Genomic DNA, 19446 nt, shown 5'->3' on the forward strand with positions numbered 1-19446 from the left:
GGCAAAAAATAAAATAAAGTCTTGTCGGAAAAGAGAAACTGCAATGGGGTCTGCATCGCCCAGCTCAGAGCTATCGGGTCCAGGGGGAATCCTAGCAGAGAAGGGGTTTAGGTGTAGGGATGCAAAGTTGGGGGCAGCCACAGCAACACCCCCAGATCTGCCCCACAGCTCCTAAGTCAGCTCTGATGCAAGCAGAGCTGTGCTCCGCTCTGCACGGCCTGTGGGAAACGTGCAACAAGAAAGAAAAACTCCCCTAACAGGTTACCCCTGCCCTCCTCAGCCACACACTGCATTTTTGCAAAAAATAAGCAAATCTGACAAGAGTTGGCTGCATTCAGATGCTCTGCCTCTCCCTGCTGCTAAAAGGTACCAGGGAACGGCCTGACCTGAATTTTTATTAATCAGATGAGAACAAAGCCCCGGGCATCTCTTGTGATGTGACTTGCATCCAGCAGGCTCGGGACCGCTCCATTACAGAGCAGCCCTGGAAACAAAGAACTGCAGTTATTTTTTTTGCCCCCAGAGTAAAGGAGTCAGCAAAAAGAAAAACGAAAAGGAAAGCCAAGGGAAAGCTCCTACCCCAGCGTGCTGAAAGGAGCACACAGCAGGATGGGCAGCAATTTGATGCCTGCAATTACACCCCTGGTTACCGACTGACCAGAAACCAGAGCCCTCGCTGGCAGTGAGAACTCATGCAGTTTTCAGAGGTTTTGTCCCTTGGTGAGGAAGCAGAGGGCCGTGTGGGCAGACCTCGTTCTCATGCCACCACTTCCAGGGCTCTGGAGAACACCATGGCACAGATAACTGGGTGAAGGTGGATGGGCACAGGTCCTCCTGTCGCAGTCCCTCAGAGGAGCCCAGGCTGCTGCTCTGTCTGCTTAAAAAAACCAACACACCACCAAGGTTACCCCATCAAGGTTTTAATTGACTTAAGCAGAAGGAGCAGTTTCCATAGCAATGGGCTGACAGCCCCAATTTCGTACAAAACCCGAGTATAAAAAAAACAAAAAGCGACAAAACTCTAAAAAAAAAAAACCCAAAAAAAACCCCATCACCAAAACCCACAGATTTATCGGGATAAAAAAATAAAAAAGCAGCTCCACGTCTGGCTCTGCCAGCTCACACTCTTCCTGCCTCCCGGAATTTCTTCAGCAGGGGTTCGTCAGCCCGCAGGGCGAAGGTCAGCGCCCGCTTCTGGTAGTACTCAGCATCCAGCAGCAGGTTGTCAATGACGTCCTCCAGCAGATGGGCTCTCTCAGCAGAGCTGCCCGGCGCATCGTAGCCCAGGGCAGTGAAATGCACGTGCAGGTGGTAGTAGGAGGGCTGGTAGTGCAGGTAGATGCGGAGCTGCGATCCGGGCACACCAAAGCGTTTTGCTATGGCTTCCTACAGACACAGACAGGTCAGTGAGGGCTTGGAAGTGGGTGGGAAGACCGGGGGGAGGGAACAAGAGCCCCCAGGTGTGGGGAGAAAGGTGGAGCCCGCGGCCAAACCTTGCGGCCATCAGGAATGTGCCTGCAGGACTTAAACCACAGGAGAAGGTTCAGGCAGCGAAAACGTGGAGGGAAGCTGTTAAATAAACACCTGGCAAGAGGAGAGCTCTGCTCACACCACTGCCCGACAGCCAGAGCAGCGCTGAGCCCGTTAGGAAGGGAGAGGCGAAGTGAAACGACTGCTGCCTCATCTCTCCTTACAGTAACGGATGGGGAAACATAGAAGTCCGGATGCCCTTCCTGCCAGCCCCACTTCTCCATAACAGGACGTGCTCCCTGCTCCCACTGTTTTCCATTCCTCCCTTATCTCCCCAGCTCACTCAGCAAGTTACAGGATCCCGTTACCAGCCAGTGTAATTAAAGCTATAAACAGCAACGGCGAACTCCAACACACTGGCTCAGTTTGCTGCTCAGCACACTGCAATCCCCTGACTAATCTCTTAATTAATCTCTGCTTTCCCTAGTGCAATTACTTTCCAAATTTCTAATGCAGTGAAGGGAACTATCACACATTGATCTATACGGCCCATTACCAAGTGTGCCCTGGAACAGCCACCAGCCAGAGAAAATGGTCGGGAGGTTACAAAGGCAGCTGTTAGCACACACAGGACGATGAGCTCGACTCTGAGCTCACTGCAGACAAAACTGTACCAGACACTTCTGAAAGGGGAGAGAGGTGAGGAGCTTGCTGGCTGCAGTAAAAAGTCACAGTTCCAAGGCAGGCAGCGCTCAGATTTCATTCCCAGCCTGGCTGCCAAGAGGAGGAGGGTGTTTTCTTCTTAAGGAAGAGCAACGCTTTGCTCCAGAGGGATGGGTGGACTCCCAGACACATCCACACCTCTCCAGCCCATTCCAAAAAGATGCTCCCTTCTCCTAGAACGCACTGCAGTGACACGAGATGGCATGAGGCCAAAGACAGCAGCAGAAATATATTTCTGTTCTCAAGCCGTGGAGGAGAGCTTCAGCCCCAGTATGAGTGTTCAGCACCACCATGGTGATGTGCAAATGGATGCCTGGTGGCTGCAGGAGGAAAGAAAAGCCACCAAGGCCTCCAGAATTGAAGCAGTGTGGCCAGGCTACACAGGGCAGCACTGGGAGGGGTTTCCCAGCAGACAGACCCTTGTAAGGCAAGCACAGAGCACATCGCCTACTGGGCAAGCTCTGCTGCAGTCTCAGGAAGGGAAACAGGCAGGGGAGGCATTCACACCTCCCCCCACCAGCTCCCATGAGAGGGTCTAAACTGAGGAGGAGAGGAAATCAGAAAATGCTTCCCATGGCCCTGTGGAGACTTGCTGCTTTGCTAGGCACCAAGCCCTGCTCAGTGCCTGGAGCAGTTCAGGACACTCGCAACGTATCTGGCCTCAAGAGCATACAAGTTGAAGCACAAAGAGGATTTAAAGTGCCCTCTTTTCATCACCCTGCTCCATTTCTCCATTTCAGCTCTTCCCAAGGCCTGGTGCTGCAGTGTGATGCATCCCCACATTGCAGAGTCATGCAACACAGCACAGCAGCGCTGCAAGAACAAGGCAACATCCTCCCCAGGCAGCTCATACCATAGGGTGCAATGCAAGGAGGAAAGTCAACTCCACCTATGAAGAAATGCCCCTGGTTGAAATAGGGTTCGTATTGCAGGGGAACAATGGGGAGGAGCTCGGGAGGGAGATATGATCATCACTCAGCTGTTGGTGTCCACACAGAGAGCGGCTCTTTGCCAAACCAGGCAGCCACAGCAGGTGCCAGGAGCCGAGGCAGGGAGTTGCAGCAGCTCGCCGTGCCTTCCTGCACTCACCTTGCCTTCCTGCAGGACGTTCCTCAGCAAAGGGAGGTGCTCTGCTGTGAGCTCCCGGAGAGATTTCACATCGCGGCGGTGAATGAGGGCTATCAGGTAGAGGTCTTCGAGCTGTGGAGAGGCAGAAACAGAGGAGGAGGAGGACGATGCTCACAGCAGAAAGCAGGTGGAGGCTCAAGCACTGTCCAGAGCTTTCTGGGCTGTGTTGTAATGTGCACACACACTTATCTGCTGACTTCTTTCACCAACCTCCAGCCTAGGTGGAATCCTAGTTCCAAACCCCAGTAACGTCTCCTCAAACACTTCAGAAGCACTTGTCCAAGTGCAGAGCAAACTAAACCTTCCTCATAGGGCAGCAGAGGTGCAGCACTTGCCTGGGCAGCAGGGAATTGAATGGCAGTGCTGAGCTCAGCCTTTCTGCAGAGCAAAAGAATGGCTTATATCTGCGCTCAGGAGAGGATTTGCAGTGAATTCCAGCAGCCAAAGCTGCAACTGTAGATTTTTCCAAAAGAAAAGCTTCCTGTATTGCCTCTGTACAAACAGTGATCCGTTTTCCAGTGACTCCAGTTTTATAAATAACTATTTTCAAGTGTTCATCTGTCACCTGGCAGCCCACAGTGACATGCGGCCGCCCCGCAGCGCTCAGACCGACCTGTGCCATCTCCGGAAGCACTTCACTGAATTAAATGTTCACGGAAACAAAAGGTCGTGGATCGTTATGTGTTTAAAAAAAATAAATCAGTCAAATGGTTTTGTGACACTGCTGCCCGGGAGATGATAAACACAGAGATGAAGCCCCCTGTACAGGGATCAGACTGAACACAGAGGCAGCCAGGACAAGGCAGGCTCCCACACCACAACTAACAGTGATGTTCTTCAGCAATACCTGCAGCTGACAGTCACTCACACCCAAACCTACCTGTGCTCTCTGCACTGTGTTTTGGCAAGCAGCTGCTTGAGGCTATTTCCTCAACTGCCTGCATTTCCAAAACGAAATGTCCTGCAAACACCAGCCCCTTTCTGCAGCACTTAATCCCTGTCTCCTTCAGTTTAGTTAGTGGCTTTCTAACAATATAAACACTGTGTAGCAAAGGGTTTGGATATCTACAGCCCAGCAGATCTTTTCAGAGTTATAAGCGATCCATCTGGCTATTTGAAAACAGATGTTTGTGCCAAAAGATGCTTGAAGAACTCTGCCTTGGGACTCGAAATACAAAGCTTTATTTGCATCCAGCCAACAAAGCCATTCTCATGGTGTGACCCGGCTCTCACAGCAGCACAGCTCCAGAAGAAGATGGCCTCTCAGTCTGTCCTCTTCAAACCAGAGCTGGCTCACAGGGGAAAAGCAAACATCCCCTCTCCTTAGAACATCTGTATGTTGCTGTTTGAAACAAATAAGCCTGTTGCTAAAAAGGCCCTCAATGATGTCATGTACGGCACCATTTCAGGCAACGCCTCGGGGCTCCTGTGGGTTTGAGAAGAGAAAAGCTGGAGGGATCTAAAAGGGGCTGTTCAGCACCACGTCTAACCAGGACTTGCTTGCTCTGCACAGCTGAGCTGCCACGCTGCTGCTGCAGCATTTCCAGGTACCCACCTCCCAACACAAAGCACGGCTGCTCCTGGCCAGCCGCCCAGCAGCAGGCAGAGGCACCGAGCAGCAGCACACAGGCAGGGAATCCTCCTCCATCCATCAGCCCGAAGCAACAACAGGTGAATCCACATTTAGCAAACTGCTAAGCTGGCACAGCGCGATGCTGTTGGACAGAACTCCAAACCTGAGCTGCAGGGAGGTTCGCAGAGCGCTGCTGGGAGCCCAATCTCACCACCTAATTGAATTCAGCAGCCCATGGCTGCTTGGATGAGTCAAAATGTGAATGGCCAACGGCTCTGAGGTGCAGCTGCAGGGATGAGATCTGATCTGACAGATCCCATGTTTCATCTAATACATTAGGTCTTGAGACACGTTGGATTCAAACCTGTTTGGTTTCTCTCTGAATACCATTCATTTATGGCAATGTCTCACTTACAAGACACTACTGAGTGCACATCCAGCTGCCCGCAAGGCAGGAAAACCAGCTCTAACCTTCCTGATGACGGCCTCAGCGAGGAGCCATGCACATACCCCGCTCAACACAACAGCAGTCAACGCCCATTGCTGGGAAGAGACAGGCAGCACAAGGGGGCATGGATCCCAGCAGCCAGAAGTGCAGAAAAATCACGTCCAAGCCCTTCTCTCAGGATAAGGAATCAGGAAAATAAGCCAGCAGTCCAGATCTCTGCTTTTTAAAACTCAGAGAGCACCCAGCTATCAGCAGCTCCTATCAGTGGGGAGGCAGTACCTGCACAGAGCACGCTGAAGCCCCCAGCTCAGCACTCCCAAAGAGCCTGCAGGGCTTGAGAGCAGCCCCTGCCCTGGGGACGTGGCTGTGCTGCTGCAGTGAGAGCACCCAGCAAGTGAGCCATGGGAAAAAAATCAAGAAGATCCTGTTCAGATCACAAGCAAACCGCACAGCATGGGAAACCTCCGTACGGACAAATCCTGCCATGCAGGTGCTCCCTAACTGCACTGCACACAGCAGGTCTCTAGAGAAATCTGGCTACAACTTCAAGCCCATCTGTCTTCAACACTGCAGTGAGCTGCACAGTTTGGTTCTGGAGAGAAAGAATTTACACTGGGGCTTTGCTCAGAGCGAGGAAAGAGCACATTGCTGAGAATTAACTTCCCAGGATCGCTGAGAATTGCTGAGAATTGCTGCCACATTGCAGGGTGCTAGACAACGGAAATTAAAGCTCAGTTACCCCACAGCAACAAGGCATGGGATTTTTAGAACAGCTGACAGTGAGGGGAATGCAGGTCTTTACGGACTGCCCTGCAGTAACTCACCTGTGCTCACCCACCATAACCCCAATTCAGCACCAGACAGACATCAGCTCTCCTGCCTCCCTGCTGCCCCCAGCCCACGCTCAGCACAGAAATACAGACTCGTGCTGTGCTAAAAGCTTACCAGAAGGATTATTTTTAGTTCTGATTTCTACGTTTTCATCAAACTTTCCCTCAGTGCCACCCACAGAGAGGTTCTGAGGATCAGAAACACGAAGGGGACTTTTTGACTCCACCGAGGCTTGGAGCCTTGCTTCTTTGAGCTTGGGGCATTTCATCTCTGCAGGCACGCCGCAGGCCTTGATGTCTCCAGGCAATAGAAGTGCCACATGAATCCAGCCAGAGTCAAAAGAAATAACGAGCCACTCAATTTACGATTACAGCCTGGGCTAAAACCTCTGAATCTCAACAAGTGGCCACTCCAGCGAGGGGTTAAGCAGCTGCTCATAAGCTAACAACCATCTGTTTAATATTGTTTGAGGAGAGTTAATTGGAAGGACGACACATCTGCCTGATTTATGCCTAATATTTAGACTGACAAAAACCCAAACAAAGGAATCCATCAGGAACAAACAGGCAGCTGGATTTCAGTTCCAACACATCAAGACAGCACTCAGGCTAATACAGGAAAGAGAAAGTGAAGCTAATAAACAAATCACTGAGCAGCAATGAGGACAGCCTGCGTTTTGAAGTGTCCACCATTAGCACTTCCTAAAAGACCCTGAGTCACTGTAACATCATTGCTTAATTACAGTGTGAACAGGAAGGATGCATTTCCCCACTAAAAGTTTCATTAACATGCCATTAGTGATACAAAAGTGGACATTTCCTCTGTATTGCCTCTCAAAGCAGCATCCCTTCAAAAACAAGAGTAGCAACAAACCTGGTTTTGATTCCACTTAAAATCTGGAACTAGAACAAAGCCATTGCAAGGGTCTGGGTTTTCATGGATGATTCGATCAGCCTCAGCTTTCTTCTCCAGGATATTATACACCCACTGAAAGAGAAACATGTGATTTAGAAACCAGCAGAGCAAAAAGCTCAGGCACATTTAGCCCAGGCTCATGGATTAGTCTGTATTCACTGCAAGCAGAATGTGAAGAAGAAAAAAAAAAAAAAATGACGACCAAATAATTTCATGGCCAACAACATTTGTAGTTAATTTTCCATAAAACACTCCAACAAACTCCAGGCTATTACAGGCACTTCAGTTAAAGGATACCCTCTGACCCCGCTGCATGGCACGGCACCACTGCCTCGCTAAATTATTCAGGGATTTCTGTTTTCCTCTCGAGCATTAAGAATCGGCCACAGCTGGAGATGAGGTACGGGAGAGAGATGGTTTAGAAACCGTTGTATTTGCTTGTAAGAGGATTTGGAGATAATTCTGCCCAACAGGGTCTTGCAATTCTCCATCACGCCCACAGAGCTCACGATGCTCCCAGGCAGCAGCCAGACCCCTGGGGCCGGCAGCAGCTCCCGCAGGGCCTGGCGGTGCCTCCATACACCTTTCACACCCCACACCGTCCCGAAACCTCTACAACGAGCTCTGGAAAGGAAACCCAGCTGATTTTTCCATTCAGAAAGGAAGCAGCAGACTGCTGCAAGGCTGAGGTTGGACAGGGCTCCTGCTGCTGGCAGCCAGCGCTCTGCGGGCGAGGATGAGAGGCCTGTGTTTTCTTGGGCAAATCATGTTTCCTGACTGGTTAGAAAAGAGCTCACTGCTCTTCTTCCTCTATATTTAAAGCTTCGGCCTCCAGATAGCCAGTAATCCTTGCTCTGGTCATCCCCTGCATTCCTGGTTGGGCTGCTGGGAGGGAGAACAGGAGGATGTGGGACCTCAGACTCTGCAGAGGGAAACCTCCTGAGGAGCAAAGCACCATCCAGAGACAAGTCTCCACTGTCAAACAGGGATAACCGAAAGATGAGACAGGACAGAGAAAGCACCTTCACACCTAGAAGACTGCTGGTGCTGCTTACAAGCTGCCCACCTGCCCTCCTGCCAAACAGAAAGGTTCTCTTTCACAGAGAGAGCTGCAACTTGGCTTCTAAATGCTAGCAGTTCTTGGAGTTTCAGACTTCCAGCATTGGTCTCTAAAAAAAAAAGCAAGGCAGCAGAAATTGGCTGGGCTTTGGAAGCTGCAATCATTTTGAAACACCCTTCCACTGAAGAAAGTCTTCCTGAGACAACCAGGCTGCAGAAGTGCCACAGTGGTTTCAGCTTTACGGATACAGCAAACAACTGAACTCCACACAACACTCATCACCACCACGCTCACCTTCCCATCAAGCTTAGGTACAAAACACTGCTGCTGTCCCAGTGGCTGTGGAAGCACCAAGCCACTGCTGGCCCTGCAGACACACTGAGCAAGCTGGCTCAGTGGCTGCTGTGTGCAACAGATGCTCAAGATGAAAGAGAGCCCTGCTGGGAACTCTGTCAGGAGTTTAATTAATCTAATCAAAACTTAGGATCGTTGTCAACTGACCTGAATATATCTCCTTAGGGACAAACAAACCTCTCCAGCCTTGATCCTTTTCTCTCTTAAGTTCCCACTCTTTTCTCCCTAGCGATAACATCTCGGAGATCCTCAGAGATCATGGAACACGTGGCACAAGACTGCTGTGCTCTGTGACCCTATGAGAAAAGCAGGGCAGGAAGCTCAGAAGGAAATGAAAGTTTGCCACTCACTTTTTCACGCCACCTCTTTTGAGTAGTGCCAACCTATGGGTACCCTAATAAGCTCACATACAGGATGAGCAGAGCCTCATGTGATCAGCAGTCATCAGCTGGCTGCTCTTGCTCTTTCCAGCACAAGCCTGGGGAAGACACCACGTCCACAAGCTGGCACTACAATAAAACTATTATGCAGAAAGTAGCCACACTTTGCATCCTCCAGGCAGAAAACAGAGCCTCCTCTGTAGTCCTCCAATATTACTGCCCTTCACATTTCCTCTTCCTTCTGACAAAACCAATTAGGTAAAGACAAGAAACTGCATTATCAAATCTCAGAGGACCGATGCTCAGACCAAGATCGCCAAGCACAGATAAGGCAGCTGCTCCCAATGGTGGGCAGGAACACGTCTCCATCTATCTACTTCACGCAGAAATCAGCTCACAGGCATTCGGTGGAACAGGTAGAGAGACCTTGTACTACTTCTGAAGGCAGCTGCTGTGTCACAGAACTTAGCCTGCAGAGCAAAGACACGGAGAAAACATTTGGGCAGGCTGCTATCAGGTGCTGCTATCTTTTGTTTCTCCAGCTAATAAATGCTTCCTATAAATTAGGGGTGTTGCAGTCCAACTGCTGGCAAGAAAACTGAATGATGGAGGGAACAAATGTGGGTGAGCAAGGAGTAATGGAGTGCACACTGCAGCTTGCAAGGTGCCTCCTGGAACTAGATGCAGAAAGCAAGATTCATATCAGCTGCAAGTGATTAGAGCACAAGAGCAAACCCATAGCCAGTCTGCTGCAGTTTAAATCATAAGGAAAAGATGTGAGGAGAGGACACACGAGGTCTGTGATTGTCTGTCTTTTTTTGAGACAAAGGAGTTTATTTTTAATGAATAGCCTCAACAGACCCTCACCTGTAGTCAGCTGGAAGGGCACACACTTCCCTCATCAGCAAGGTGCAGCAGCAGCATGACCAGGGAGAAGATGCAGGAGCTATTGCCTGGCTTTAAGAGCCACTGGGTTTGCTTGCTGGTTTCCTTTTCATGGCAGTGGCTGTACAGATTAGATACATAAGCAATCAGTTGCTTTTAATGCACTGAAAGAGTAGTAATCAATTACTGGAGAAAGCTTGGCATTGTTAGGATTCATTTTATTCCCTCGTCTGCACAGGTTGGCATGAATTGCCCCTACAGACTTTTGTTCCTTCAGCCTATAAAGATGTGGTAGAGAGGAGCAGTCAAAAAAGAGAGAAAACAAGAAATGAGTGCATTGCTGCTGCCCGTGGTGAGAGGCAGCCCAAAAATTCAGCTCCTACACGTGGGATATGAACTGGAAGACTGGAATGCAGAGTAGTTGTATGCAAAGCACTAGGAGTGAGTTGTGATGCAGGAATCCAAGCACAGTCTGGGTCTCCCATTTCAAAGCAACCAAGAGACTCCCACAAGGCCCAGCAAAGTGCATCAATTCCACCCTCAGAAGGAAGAAGTGTCCCAACACAGAAAGTCTCCAGGAGCCTTGAGAAGGGCACACTGGATAAATCTCCAAAGGAAATGCTTTTCTATAATGATGTAGTAGTGCTACCGAAGAACAGGAGAGCTCTACTGGGAGAGCTTGGGGAAAGAGCCTTGTTTAGCACTGCTGTGCTTACCAAAAAGGTCAGACAGCCTCGAGAAAGTGCAGCAGTTAAGAGGGTGTTCTCAGGGAAACAGTCAGCATCACAGATCCCAAACTTCACAGATATCTGCTGCTGGTCACATCTGAGAAATAGGCATGTTAGAAGAGAGGGTGAAAGACCACAGAGCTGCCAACACACAGATGGAGCAGCCACCAGGGAGACAGGGGCAGAGCACTGCTGATTCATCTGTCTGCAGTCCAGGCTTCGAGGAGACATCTGACAGCCCAGCATGTTAAAGAGGGAGGCCAAAGACAGGCAGAGCTCTGCTTCTGTCCCCAGAGCTCCTGCAAACGTCAAGCTTTGCAGAGACTGTTGACTTCAAGGCACACTGTCAGTTCTCATTTGGCCAAAGGAATGGGAGACAGCATGCCATGAAGGCAACGCATGAGGCCCAGAACAGCTCCTGGAGGTGCAGCCTCTGGCAGCTGTGCAATACCAAAATGAAGACTACTATGAAAAAAGAATCAAGTTGAGAATCCTGCTCTCAATTCTCATCATCCAAATCCACTCCGGTACCACTGCAAACAGAACTCGCCACGTTTGTCAAAGGCAGGGTCACCACATCAGTGCCTGAAGCACCTCTTCCTTCAGGCTCTCCACCCCTGCAGAGGGACGTGGAGCCCCAACGCTGAGAAGCAGCAGTGCCTATACCTGGATGCTGAAGCTCTGGGACTGGATGAAGGGCAGTGTTATGTTCCTGTAGTCCTCCCAGGTTTCACGGACGAGGTGCACTTCCTGACGAAGATACTTCTGAAGGTGTTTCTCTGTGGCAGGGTACACCACTGTGGCTTTTATCTCTAGAAAAAAAAAAAAAGAAAAAAAACAAACATATTTACTGAATTATAATCACAGATGAAACCCAAGTTACTTCCTTTAGTTCCTCATGAACCTCTTTTTGCCCTCTAATAAATGCAACACTAGCACATTTCAAAAATATACCATTAAAATAGCGGGGGAGAGCTGATACAGATGGCAAACAAGCACTTGAACCAGCAGGGCTCCTTCTGTCATCAAGGAAAGGAGCTCAGTGCATCTGCACAGAGGAACACAATAAGCTGACAGCACAGCCAGGGCCAGTATTTCCAGTTCAGGTGGAAGGGAACACTGTGAAACTTTTCCCACACTCACTTTTCAGATATATCAGCAACATCAGTGCACATCTGGGGCTCCCAGGGAAGAGTTTATGTGCAGTCAAGTAGGACAGAAACAGCACATGGCAACACTACCCAGGGCAGAAGCACGTTCCTCATTCTTTCCACCTGAGGGTAATCAGATGTTATCAAGAAACTTTCTCCATCCACTAAAGCAGACATCCCATGAGCTGCACGCAGCAGGGCTGCACCAGGGCTGGCACAAGGAGCCACCATCCCCGCAGAAAGCCACCAGCAGGGACAGGGCATGAGAAGCTGCAGGGGGATGGAGCTGACCCTGCTTATGCTCAGAGTGCTGCCTGAGCTGCATCGGATCAGTGACAGCCGGAGGGATCTGCCCTCAGCCCACAGTCCCAGAAGTTCTGTTCCTCCATTTGCATGCAGCTTCACAGCAGCTGCCCAAACTCCAGCAGGGAGGAAGGCAGCCACAGCCGCTCCCTGACTGCAAACAGCCTGTCTGAAGCAGCTCAGCTCCCCTTCCAGCTCCAAGATGATGTAGCCTACTTTTGAGCAGTTGAGGAGCCAAAACTCCACTTGACACAGCTTGGAGAGCTGAGCACACCCATGTTGTGTCTGAGGGCACACCCTGGCTACCTGCTCCCAGACAACAGGATTAGGACAGGAGCAGAGCAAAAAGCTTTTAAATGAGGACAGGCACCTCACCAACCCCTCGTGAGCTCAAGCAGCTAAGCTGCTGCAATGGTACTGGGACAGCTGGTGTCCTCAAAAGAGACAGTAGATGGGATACAGGAAGAAAAGCAAAAGAAATGGGCGCTCCTGCCATGATAAGCAATTCCATTTTTACCCCACCCACCAGCCCCACGCACCCCATCCTCCTCTATCACACCCCATTCGAGCTGTAAGCCCCAAAGCTCCCTGCATTCACAATGCAGCTCCTCTGAAAGCCTCTTCAGCACAGGGCCTGAGGCAGCTCTGTGCAGCCCCACGATATCCAGGCCGTCCTTCTGCCCTGCAGGAAAGGCTCAGTGCTGGTCCACACCCTGCACCAGGCGCAGCACACGGGAGCGAAACCTCCTTGCACACGTGGCCTTGAACTCACAGATTCTCTTCCCAAAAGAGGAGACACGGGGCACATGGACGATCCGTGGGCGGGCAGCACTCCTCCCAGAGCTCCCAGCCATAAGGATGCTCAGCCCCGAGGACAGGAGGCCAAGAAGAGGGACACGTCTGGAAGGTGCTGCGGCTGCTGGGGATGAGTGCAGGGCTCATTCAGTGCTCCGCTTCACCAGCTGGCAGGCAGAGAGCATTCAGCTGGTTACTTTCACTAAAAGAAAACAAGCCCTGTTTACTTTGAGATTAGAACTTGGAGGTGTATTTTCCATGACATTAAATAGGATTCCAGCATGCACCTCACTGACCTGGCAGCTCTGGCCTTGGCAGCAGTAAATCTCGCTCACAGCAGTTGAGCACTGGGAAACATCCTTCCTTGCCCGAGGGTGGATGTGCGACAGCCGCAGGAGCCAAACTGCCCTGCTGAAGGAACACTGAACAACTGAACGCAGAACACCACGTCCTGACCCCAGACGAAGCCGTCAGACCCAAGCACAGGGCAGAAGTCCTGCGGCTTTCCCAGCTTGTGCCCAAGCTCTGCAATGGCTTTTGCTGCTGCCACAGAAAGCAGCAGCACCAAGCAGCTGCGCCTCACGCTTTATAGAAGAATATATGCTAGCCAGACGTGGAATATAAATATCTATTTGTTCTTAAAGCCAGGATTGAGGGTGGGTGTCTTTTTTTGTTTTTTTGGTTTCTGTTCTTTTTAAGGTCAGCACTGCACAAGCTGGGAGACTCTGGTCTTTTCATTCCATGCCAAACCCAGCTTAATGAAATCCACAGGAAAATGCTGGTAACATGAAATATGAAAATGCAAACCACAAGGGCAGTCTGGTCCGATTCCCACTGTACACATGTTCAAACAAGGTTGTTTTCCAGGGCTCGATTAGCACTTTGAGAGGGGTGATGTAATACCCAAAGACGAGGCTGCAGCTCCTCCACTCCTTGCTTAAAAAAAGACCAAAAAAAGCACTGAGGAAACGCAAGAGATAAAAGCCCAAGCCCTCACATTCAGGGTGCAGTGGTGAGCAGCCCCACTGCAGACACCAGCACAACTGCACACACTCACTGCTAAATCCTTCCATTTGCTGGCAACCAACCGCTCGTGTCTCATTCTGAAAGCTGCCCTGCTCCCAGCAGGTCCACATGTGCTAAAACACCACGTCTGGTGCATGACGGGTGCAATCCGTGCTGGCCTGGAAATGGGGCAGAGCATCACTGTGCACATCAGGTGGTTTTCTGGCTGGTAAACGGTTGGCACTTATCACTGCCTGCATCTGGGTCGTGTTGGCCAGCCTGTTCCAGGATGGCAGCCCAAAACGGCTGTGGTTTTTAGCTGGAGGCAGCTAAAAAAATACAAAAAACAGAGGTCTAAATGGAAGGATCCTGGACAAACGTGTGCCAGAGGTACTTGGATCCCTGGGCATCACCCTACAAAGGGAGCAGGTGGTGTCTGAGGGAAAGCTCCATGATTTCAGTTCCACGTCCACAACGAAATGAAGCTCAGACTGCCGAGAACCAAACAGTTCCTCTCCTCCTCTGCTGAGACTGCAAAAAACCCCACTCACTTCTTCACCCCACTCAAGAATTTGGAGGCAGTACCGTGAGGGCCATCACCACGTGTCTGTTGTATGTTTTAAATCAATGTAAGCGTGCTGAGGAGCTGAGAGAAGCAGGCAGGAAAGAACAGCCCCGGGGTGGGGACACTTTTCCTCCATTTGCCAATAGGAAGCCCAGGTGCTTTGGTTTACGATTGAGCACACAAAGCCAAGGGAAAATTGATTGCACTCTTCTAAGTTCTTCCTCTGCAAGATCTTGCATGTTGCATACAGCTTTCTGCACCATCCTCCGCTTCCCCTTTTAATGCCAAGTTACCCAAGCACACTGACATACAACCTCCCTTCCCATTTATCCTTGCTCATGATCACAACTGTACAGCATCCCCAGACGAATCCCACGTAACCCACCCCGGCAGTGCTGCCATGCTCCATCACAGGCTTCTGGGGCTTTCGCTACAGAATGAGACAAAAGCACACAAAAAGGAGAAAGCTTTCAAGAGCTCTCACACTCTCCAAGGCCAGCACATGCCAGGGCAAGCCAAGTGTGCTGCTGGGGACTCTGCCAAGCTGTCTGGCCGCTGCTTCTCATCCAGAGATGGAGAGGACGTGGTGGGCGCTGGCTGCAGCAGGCAGTGTGGGAAAGAGAATCTGAGTCACCAGCTCTGAGAGCTGGAGCCCAGCACGGGAATGGCTCCCACTGCCCAGCAGAGCAGCCCTCCCCTCACCGCCGGCTCTCCTGCACCTACCCCCACCTGGCTCCAGCCCAACTGCTCCCGCTGCTCAGGCTCCAGCCTTCTGTTTAATCACAGAGTCTCATTATGGCATTTAAGCAGCCGCCGCTGTGCCAGGCGGGCGGAGCGTGGCAGCACAGCCATGGGAAGCACTGCAGACTCCGGTGCAGCTCATGCAAGTCTCTCCAGCTCCCGCTGCCTGAAACCAGATCCTTGCTGGGCTCAGGAATGCAGGAATATGTATCACTTCCTGCATGACTGAATAGTTTCCCCGCTGCCTTCCATACTCTTCCATTTCTCCCACAGTCTCTCCACCCTGCGTCGGAGCGTCTGTCAGTAATGCTCATTTTTAGACTGAGCTGGTGAGCTTCAGGCTGCAGCACGAGGACGTGCTTGCAAATGGAGCTGTGACATGTAGCTGCCAATCATGCACAGCAGACAAAGCTTCCTTCCAGTGCAGACTGATGAGAGCCCTTGAATTATGTGAGCATGGCTTAGGTGCCATGAAACACAACATCCCTCAGCAGCCAGGCTGCGCTGCGCTGGAAAACACAAGCTGCCTGCTAAACAGATGTCAGCTGAGCAAATGCATCACCAGGAGCTGGATGCTAGGAGGGAATGCATTGCTTAAACCATCGAGCTTTTGCAATCAGTCCTCTGGCACCCAGAAACTCTTTTCCCTGCTATGAAAGCAGCTCCTGCTCCCCGGGCTGGTGGCAGGGCTGTGATTTCCTCTGCCAGCACATCAGTCCTTCAGAGGTGAGCTGGTAGGCAGAAGCAAGGGGCAGGAAAGGCAGCTCACTGGTATTTAGGAATGGCAGGAACTTAATGTGAGATGGCTTTCCCTCATTCCCCTATCAGTCAGTGCTATGCTGTTTTGCAAACCTGGGGCAATGTTTACGGCTGTGCTCCACAGAGCTGTGCCCAACACACCAACCCAGCATTCAGTGCCTGGCCCACAGCAGAGCTGCAAAGGCTCTCCTCTTCCAGTATTAGACCAGTTATGGTCAGAGGACGTATCAACCAACTCACCAGCAAGCCATCTCCCTAATCAGGTGGGTCTGAATGGCAAATTATCTTCTCCTCAATCAGGTGGGCTTGGGTTACCCTCAGATGCGCTCTCGCTAGGCTGGTTTTCAAATGCATTTCCCATTTTTCCCTCTGCACACCTGTTCCAGCGGCCACAACAAGCAGAACAAGCCGAGGTCCTCCAGCCAGGACCCACTCTGATACAATCCCTGCCCACAAAGCCTGTCCTCAAGCTGCAGAGTGCAACTCTGACTCCCAGGGTGGAGGGACGTCCCCTGCGCGGGTACCTGCACCTCTCCGCCTGCCTCTTCTGTGCCTTGCCACGAAACAAAGCTCGCCCAGCCCCCAGGTTCTTCTACCACCAGGACAAAACAAGCTTTCATTGCACAGAGTTTGCATTAGCTTTACTCCCTGGTGAAACAGCATCTGAGTAGCTTAAACGAGGAGGTGGGAAAAGAGGAAAGAAAATATCCGCTTTCAGCTCTCGCGAAAGCCCAGCTGTCTGCAGGGCCTCCAGGGCCACGGACCACAAAGGCGACATTGAGAAACGCGCCCGCACAAAGCACAGACCTGCAGGCTGCTAATGAGAGCCAGCCAGAGCTCCTCCCAGAGCTGCTCTGTGCCATTAGCAGACCCAGCCTCAGCCACGGCGCAGATGTTTGCAGGTCACCTGCAGCTGTGAGCACCTCGCTCCAGGCGCTTCGCTGGCAGGGGTTCAGCTTCACCCTTGGAAAGGAAGGCATTGAGAGAGGGGGCTTGGCTGCTGCAAAATCCCTGCAGTGAATTCCTCTTCAGTGTGACAGCGACCCAGGGGATCAGATTAATGCCAAAGTCAGGCCTTTACTGCAAAATCACCCAGGCTGTAAGTGCAAACCTGTCAGTGCCAAGAGAGAAAGCCTTAACACCACAACCAAGAGACCAAACTGGATGCCAGGTCTTTCTGGGTCTCCACATGCTCACTTGATGTCCATGGTTTTCCCAATGTACACAGCCCCACAGGGAACTTCTCATCCATCATTTTAACATTTATTAGCTTCATTCCTTGAGTCAACTCCCTTCTTGGGCCATGACTCACTCAAAAAGGCAATTTCTTTCCCCTCCCAAACATGCTTCATCTGATGCTAAACACTCCAGGGTGCCAGCACTGCTGATAGAGAGCATCTCATGCGAGGTATCTGCAAATGCAGCTCTTCATAGGAAGAAATGTGACATCTTTAATAGCAACAGACAGCCCTCGAGCTGCCAGGAGGGACCAGGAGATGTCTCAGCCACACTCAGCATTTCCCCTGCCTGCGCCTTTTCTCGTGAAATTTTAACAATGTGCTGGCATCAGGGAGACCAACTGTCCCCAACTCAACCCTGTTGTGTGTGGAGTGACACAGGGACACAGCTTTGAGCAACAGCAGAGAGGGATGCAAAGATGCCCCTGCTGTCCTTCTGCTGGAGACACGCTGCTTACAAACCGCAGCTCCCGTGGACACCTCTGAACGGCAGCTTCAAAGGTAATTCAGTAAACAAACTTCCACCAAAGGAAGCCAGCAGAACCACGACAAGGGCGCACAGCCTTTATGCCAGGACAGCACGCAGCAGCCCAAGCCAGCTCCCAGGCTCGGCTCCCAGCCCTGCAATGCCACCTCGTGGGAGCCACTGCGACTCACCGCCAGCGCTGACAGCAGGTGCTGCTGACATCCTGAGGCTGAAACCCCTCATTTCAAGTCTGCCGCAGAAGAACACATTTTGCACAAGCTTCTACAGCCACGTGGTACTACCTGCTACGCAGTGGAAGCTGAAGACGGATGCGATGTCCTGAAAATTCCATTTGGGGCCACAACAACTTCTTCCTTCAGGCTATCACTTTGATTGATTCTGACTACATTAAACCTGTCTGGTTATCATCGCATTTATGGAAGTGCTGACACACAATCACTACATTTCCAGAATTTAAACCAACACCAGCATTAAATCAAAGCATCAGCACGGCTGAGAGCAGCCCCACCTTCCATCAGCAGCTGAAGGGTGCTGAAGCCAAGGAAAGCAATTTGATAGCAATGAAAATCCAATTCACAAGGCAGCACCACTCCATGACATCCTCAACCTGCTGATCTGACCTCACCACAGTCAGCTGTTAATCAGGAAGTTGTAAGCAGAGATGTGTGAAATCAGCGGGGAGCAGCAGGAAGGGCAGACGCAAGGTGCTCACCTGCAGCACGGGCTGCAGATTAGCGGCCTTTAATCCCATTGCCAGCACCTCAGCTCTCCGTCCTCATAAGGCAACGAGGAAAAACAAGAACAGAAAACGACACCCTGAGAGGATGCTGGCAACTCTGAAGTGTGAAGAATTTGAGGGATGAACTCTTTGGTGGGTAAGGAACTGGGGGGCTTGTCGTAACCAGAGGGCGGTGGTCAGAGGCTCTACGTCCAGGCAGACACTGCTGAGTTCTGCACCCAGGGTCTCTCCCGGGACCAGTTCTCCAATTCCTTTATCAATGACACGGATGGGACCAAGAGCACCTCGGCGAGATGACGCCAAGCTGAGCGGCGCAGCCGGCTCAGCAGAGGGAAGCCATCCACAGGCACCGGGACAGGCTCAGAAAGCGGGCCAGCAAGGAGCTGCGCTTGGCTTGGGGCAACGCCGGAGAAAAACCGACTGAGAGCAGCTCCGCAGGAGGGACTGGGGGTCCCGGCGGGGCAAAAGCCGGGCGAGGCGGCGGGGCGGGAGGCGGCGGGTCGCTCCCGCAGCCCTGAAGGCCACGGCGTCCCGCGCCAGCAGCGCGCTGATGCCGGCGCTCGCAGCGGCCGGGCAGGCAGGCAGCAGCACGAGCGCCCCCCCGCGGCGAGGCGGCCGGCCGGCACTCACCGCTCAGCTCGGGGGGCGGGCGGAGGCGGTACGTGCTGTAAATGTCGTTGCGCGTCTGCAGCTCCAGCTTGCCGTGCCTCCTCAGCAGCTCCTCGATCTCCTCCTCCCGGAACGGGGTTTTCTCCAGGATCAGCACGGCGTCCGTCTCCTCCCCCGCCGGCCCGGACACCTGCGGCGGCGCAGCCGTGAGCGGGGAAGGAGCCCGCACCCCGCACCCCGCGCCCGCCCCGGACGGGGCTCCGCCCGGTACCTGGCCGTGCACGAAGGCCGCCTTCTCGCGCGCCGAGTCCCGCAGCAGCCGCCGCAGCCGCACGGAGCCCAACGGGAACGGGGAGCCGCCCGGCGCCGCCTCCTCCTCCTCCCGCCGCCGCTTCGGGGCCGGGCCGTCCGCCATGGCCGCGCGGGGACGGCGTGGGAACGGCGCGGGGACGGCGCCCCCGTGCGGCCGGAGGGCTCCGCTCCCGCAGCGCCGCGCAGCCCCGAGCGTTACAGCCTCCGTCGCCGCGTGCCCGTAACGCGCCCGGCCTGCCTGCGACCA

The 19446-nt window shown here is 52.2% G+C and overlaps 1 protein-coding gene across 2 annotated transcripts; it reads right to left on the bottom strand.

Moving 5' to 3' along the window:
- Positions 1-544: 544 nt before the first annotated feature.
- Positions 545-19387, bottom strand: DCPS (decapping enzyme, scavenger). Of its 2 annotated transcripts, XM_090123518.1 has the most exons (7): positions 19159-19387; positions 18905-19077; positions 13580-13659; positions 11162-11307; positions 7047-7160; positions 3283-3393; positions 545-1386 (listed from the first exon to the last, which is right to left on the bottom strand). In XM_090123518.1, exons 1-7 carry the CDS (start codon positions 19300-19302, stop codon positions 1120-1122), a joined length of 1035 nt encoding a protein of 344 aa, XP_089979644.1. In that variant the 5' UTR covers positions 19303-19387; the 3' UTR covers positions 545-1119. The 2 variants fall into 2 exon arrangements, with proteins under 2 accessions (XP_089979644.1, XP_031455576.2); XM_031599716.2 differs by lacking the exon at positions 13580-13659 and having other exon boundaries at positions 557-1386; positions 18909-19077; positions 19159-19370.
- Positions 19388-19446: the final 59 nt, after the last annotated feature.

The sequence above is a fragment of the Phasianus colchicus genome, chromosome 23, assembly GCF_987193195.1.
Source record: "Phasianus colchicus chromosome 23, bPhaCol1.hap1.1, whole genome shotgun sequence".
NCBI lineage: Eukaryota > Metazoa > Chordata > Aves > Galliformes > Phasianidae > Phasianus > Phasianus colchicus.

Bases quoted from the DNA above. Each gene is read 5' to 3' on its own strand.
- DCPS (XM_090123518.1), bottom strand. From the start codon at position 19,302: ATGGCGGACGGCCCGGCCCCGAAGCGGCGGCGGGAGGAGGAGGAGGCG. The intron at 19,078-19,158 runs GTACCGGGCGGA...GCGCCGCCGCAG, and splicing joins CGGCCTTCGTGCACGGCCAG to GTGTCCGGGCCGGCGGGGGA. The intron at 7,161-11,161 runs GTATAGGCACTG...TTTCTCTTTCAG, and splicing joins CCCAGAGCTTCAGCATCCAG to TGGGTGTATAATATCCTGGA.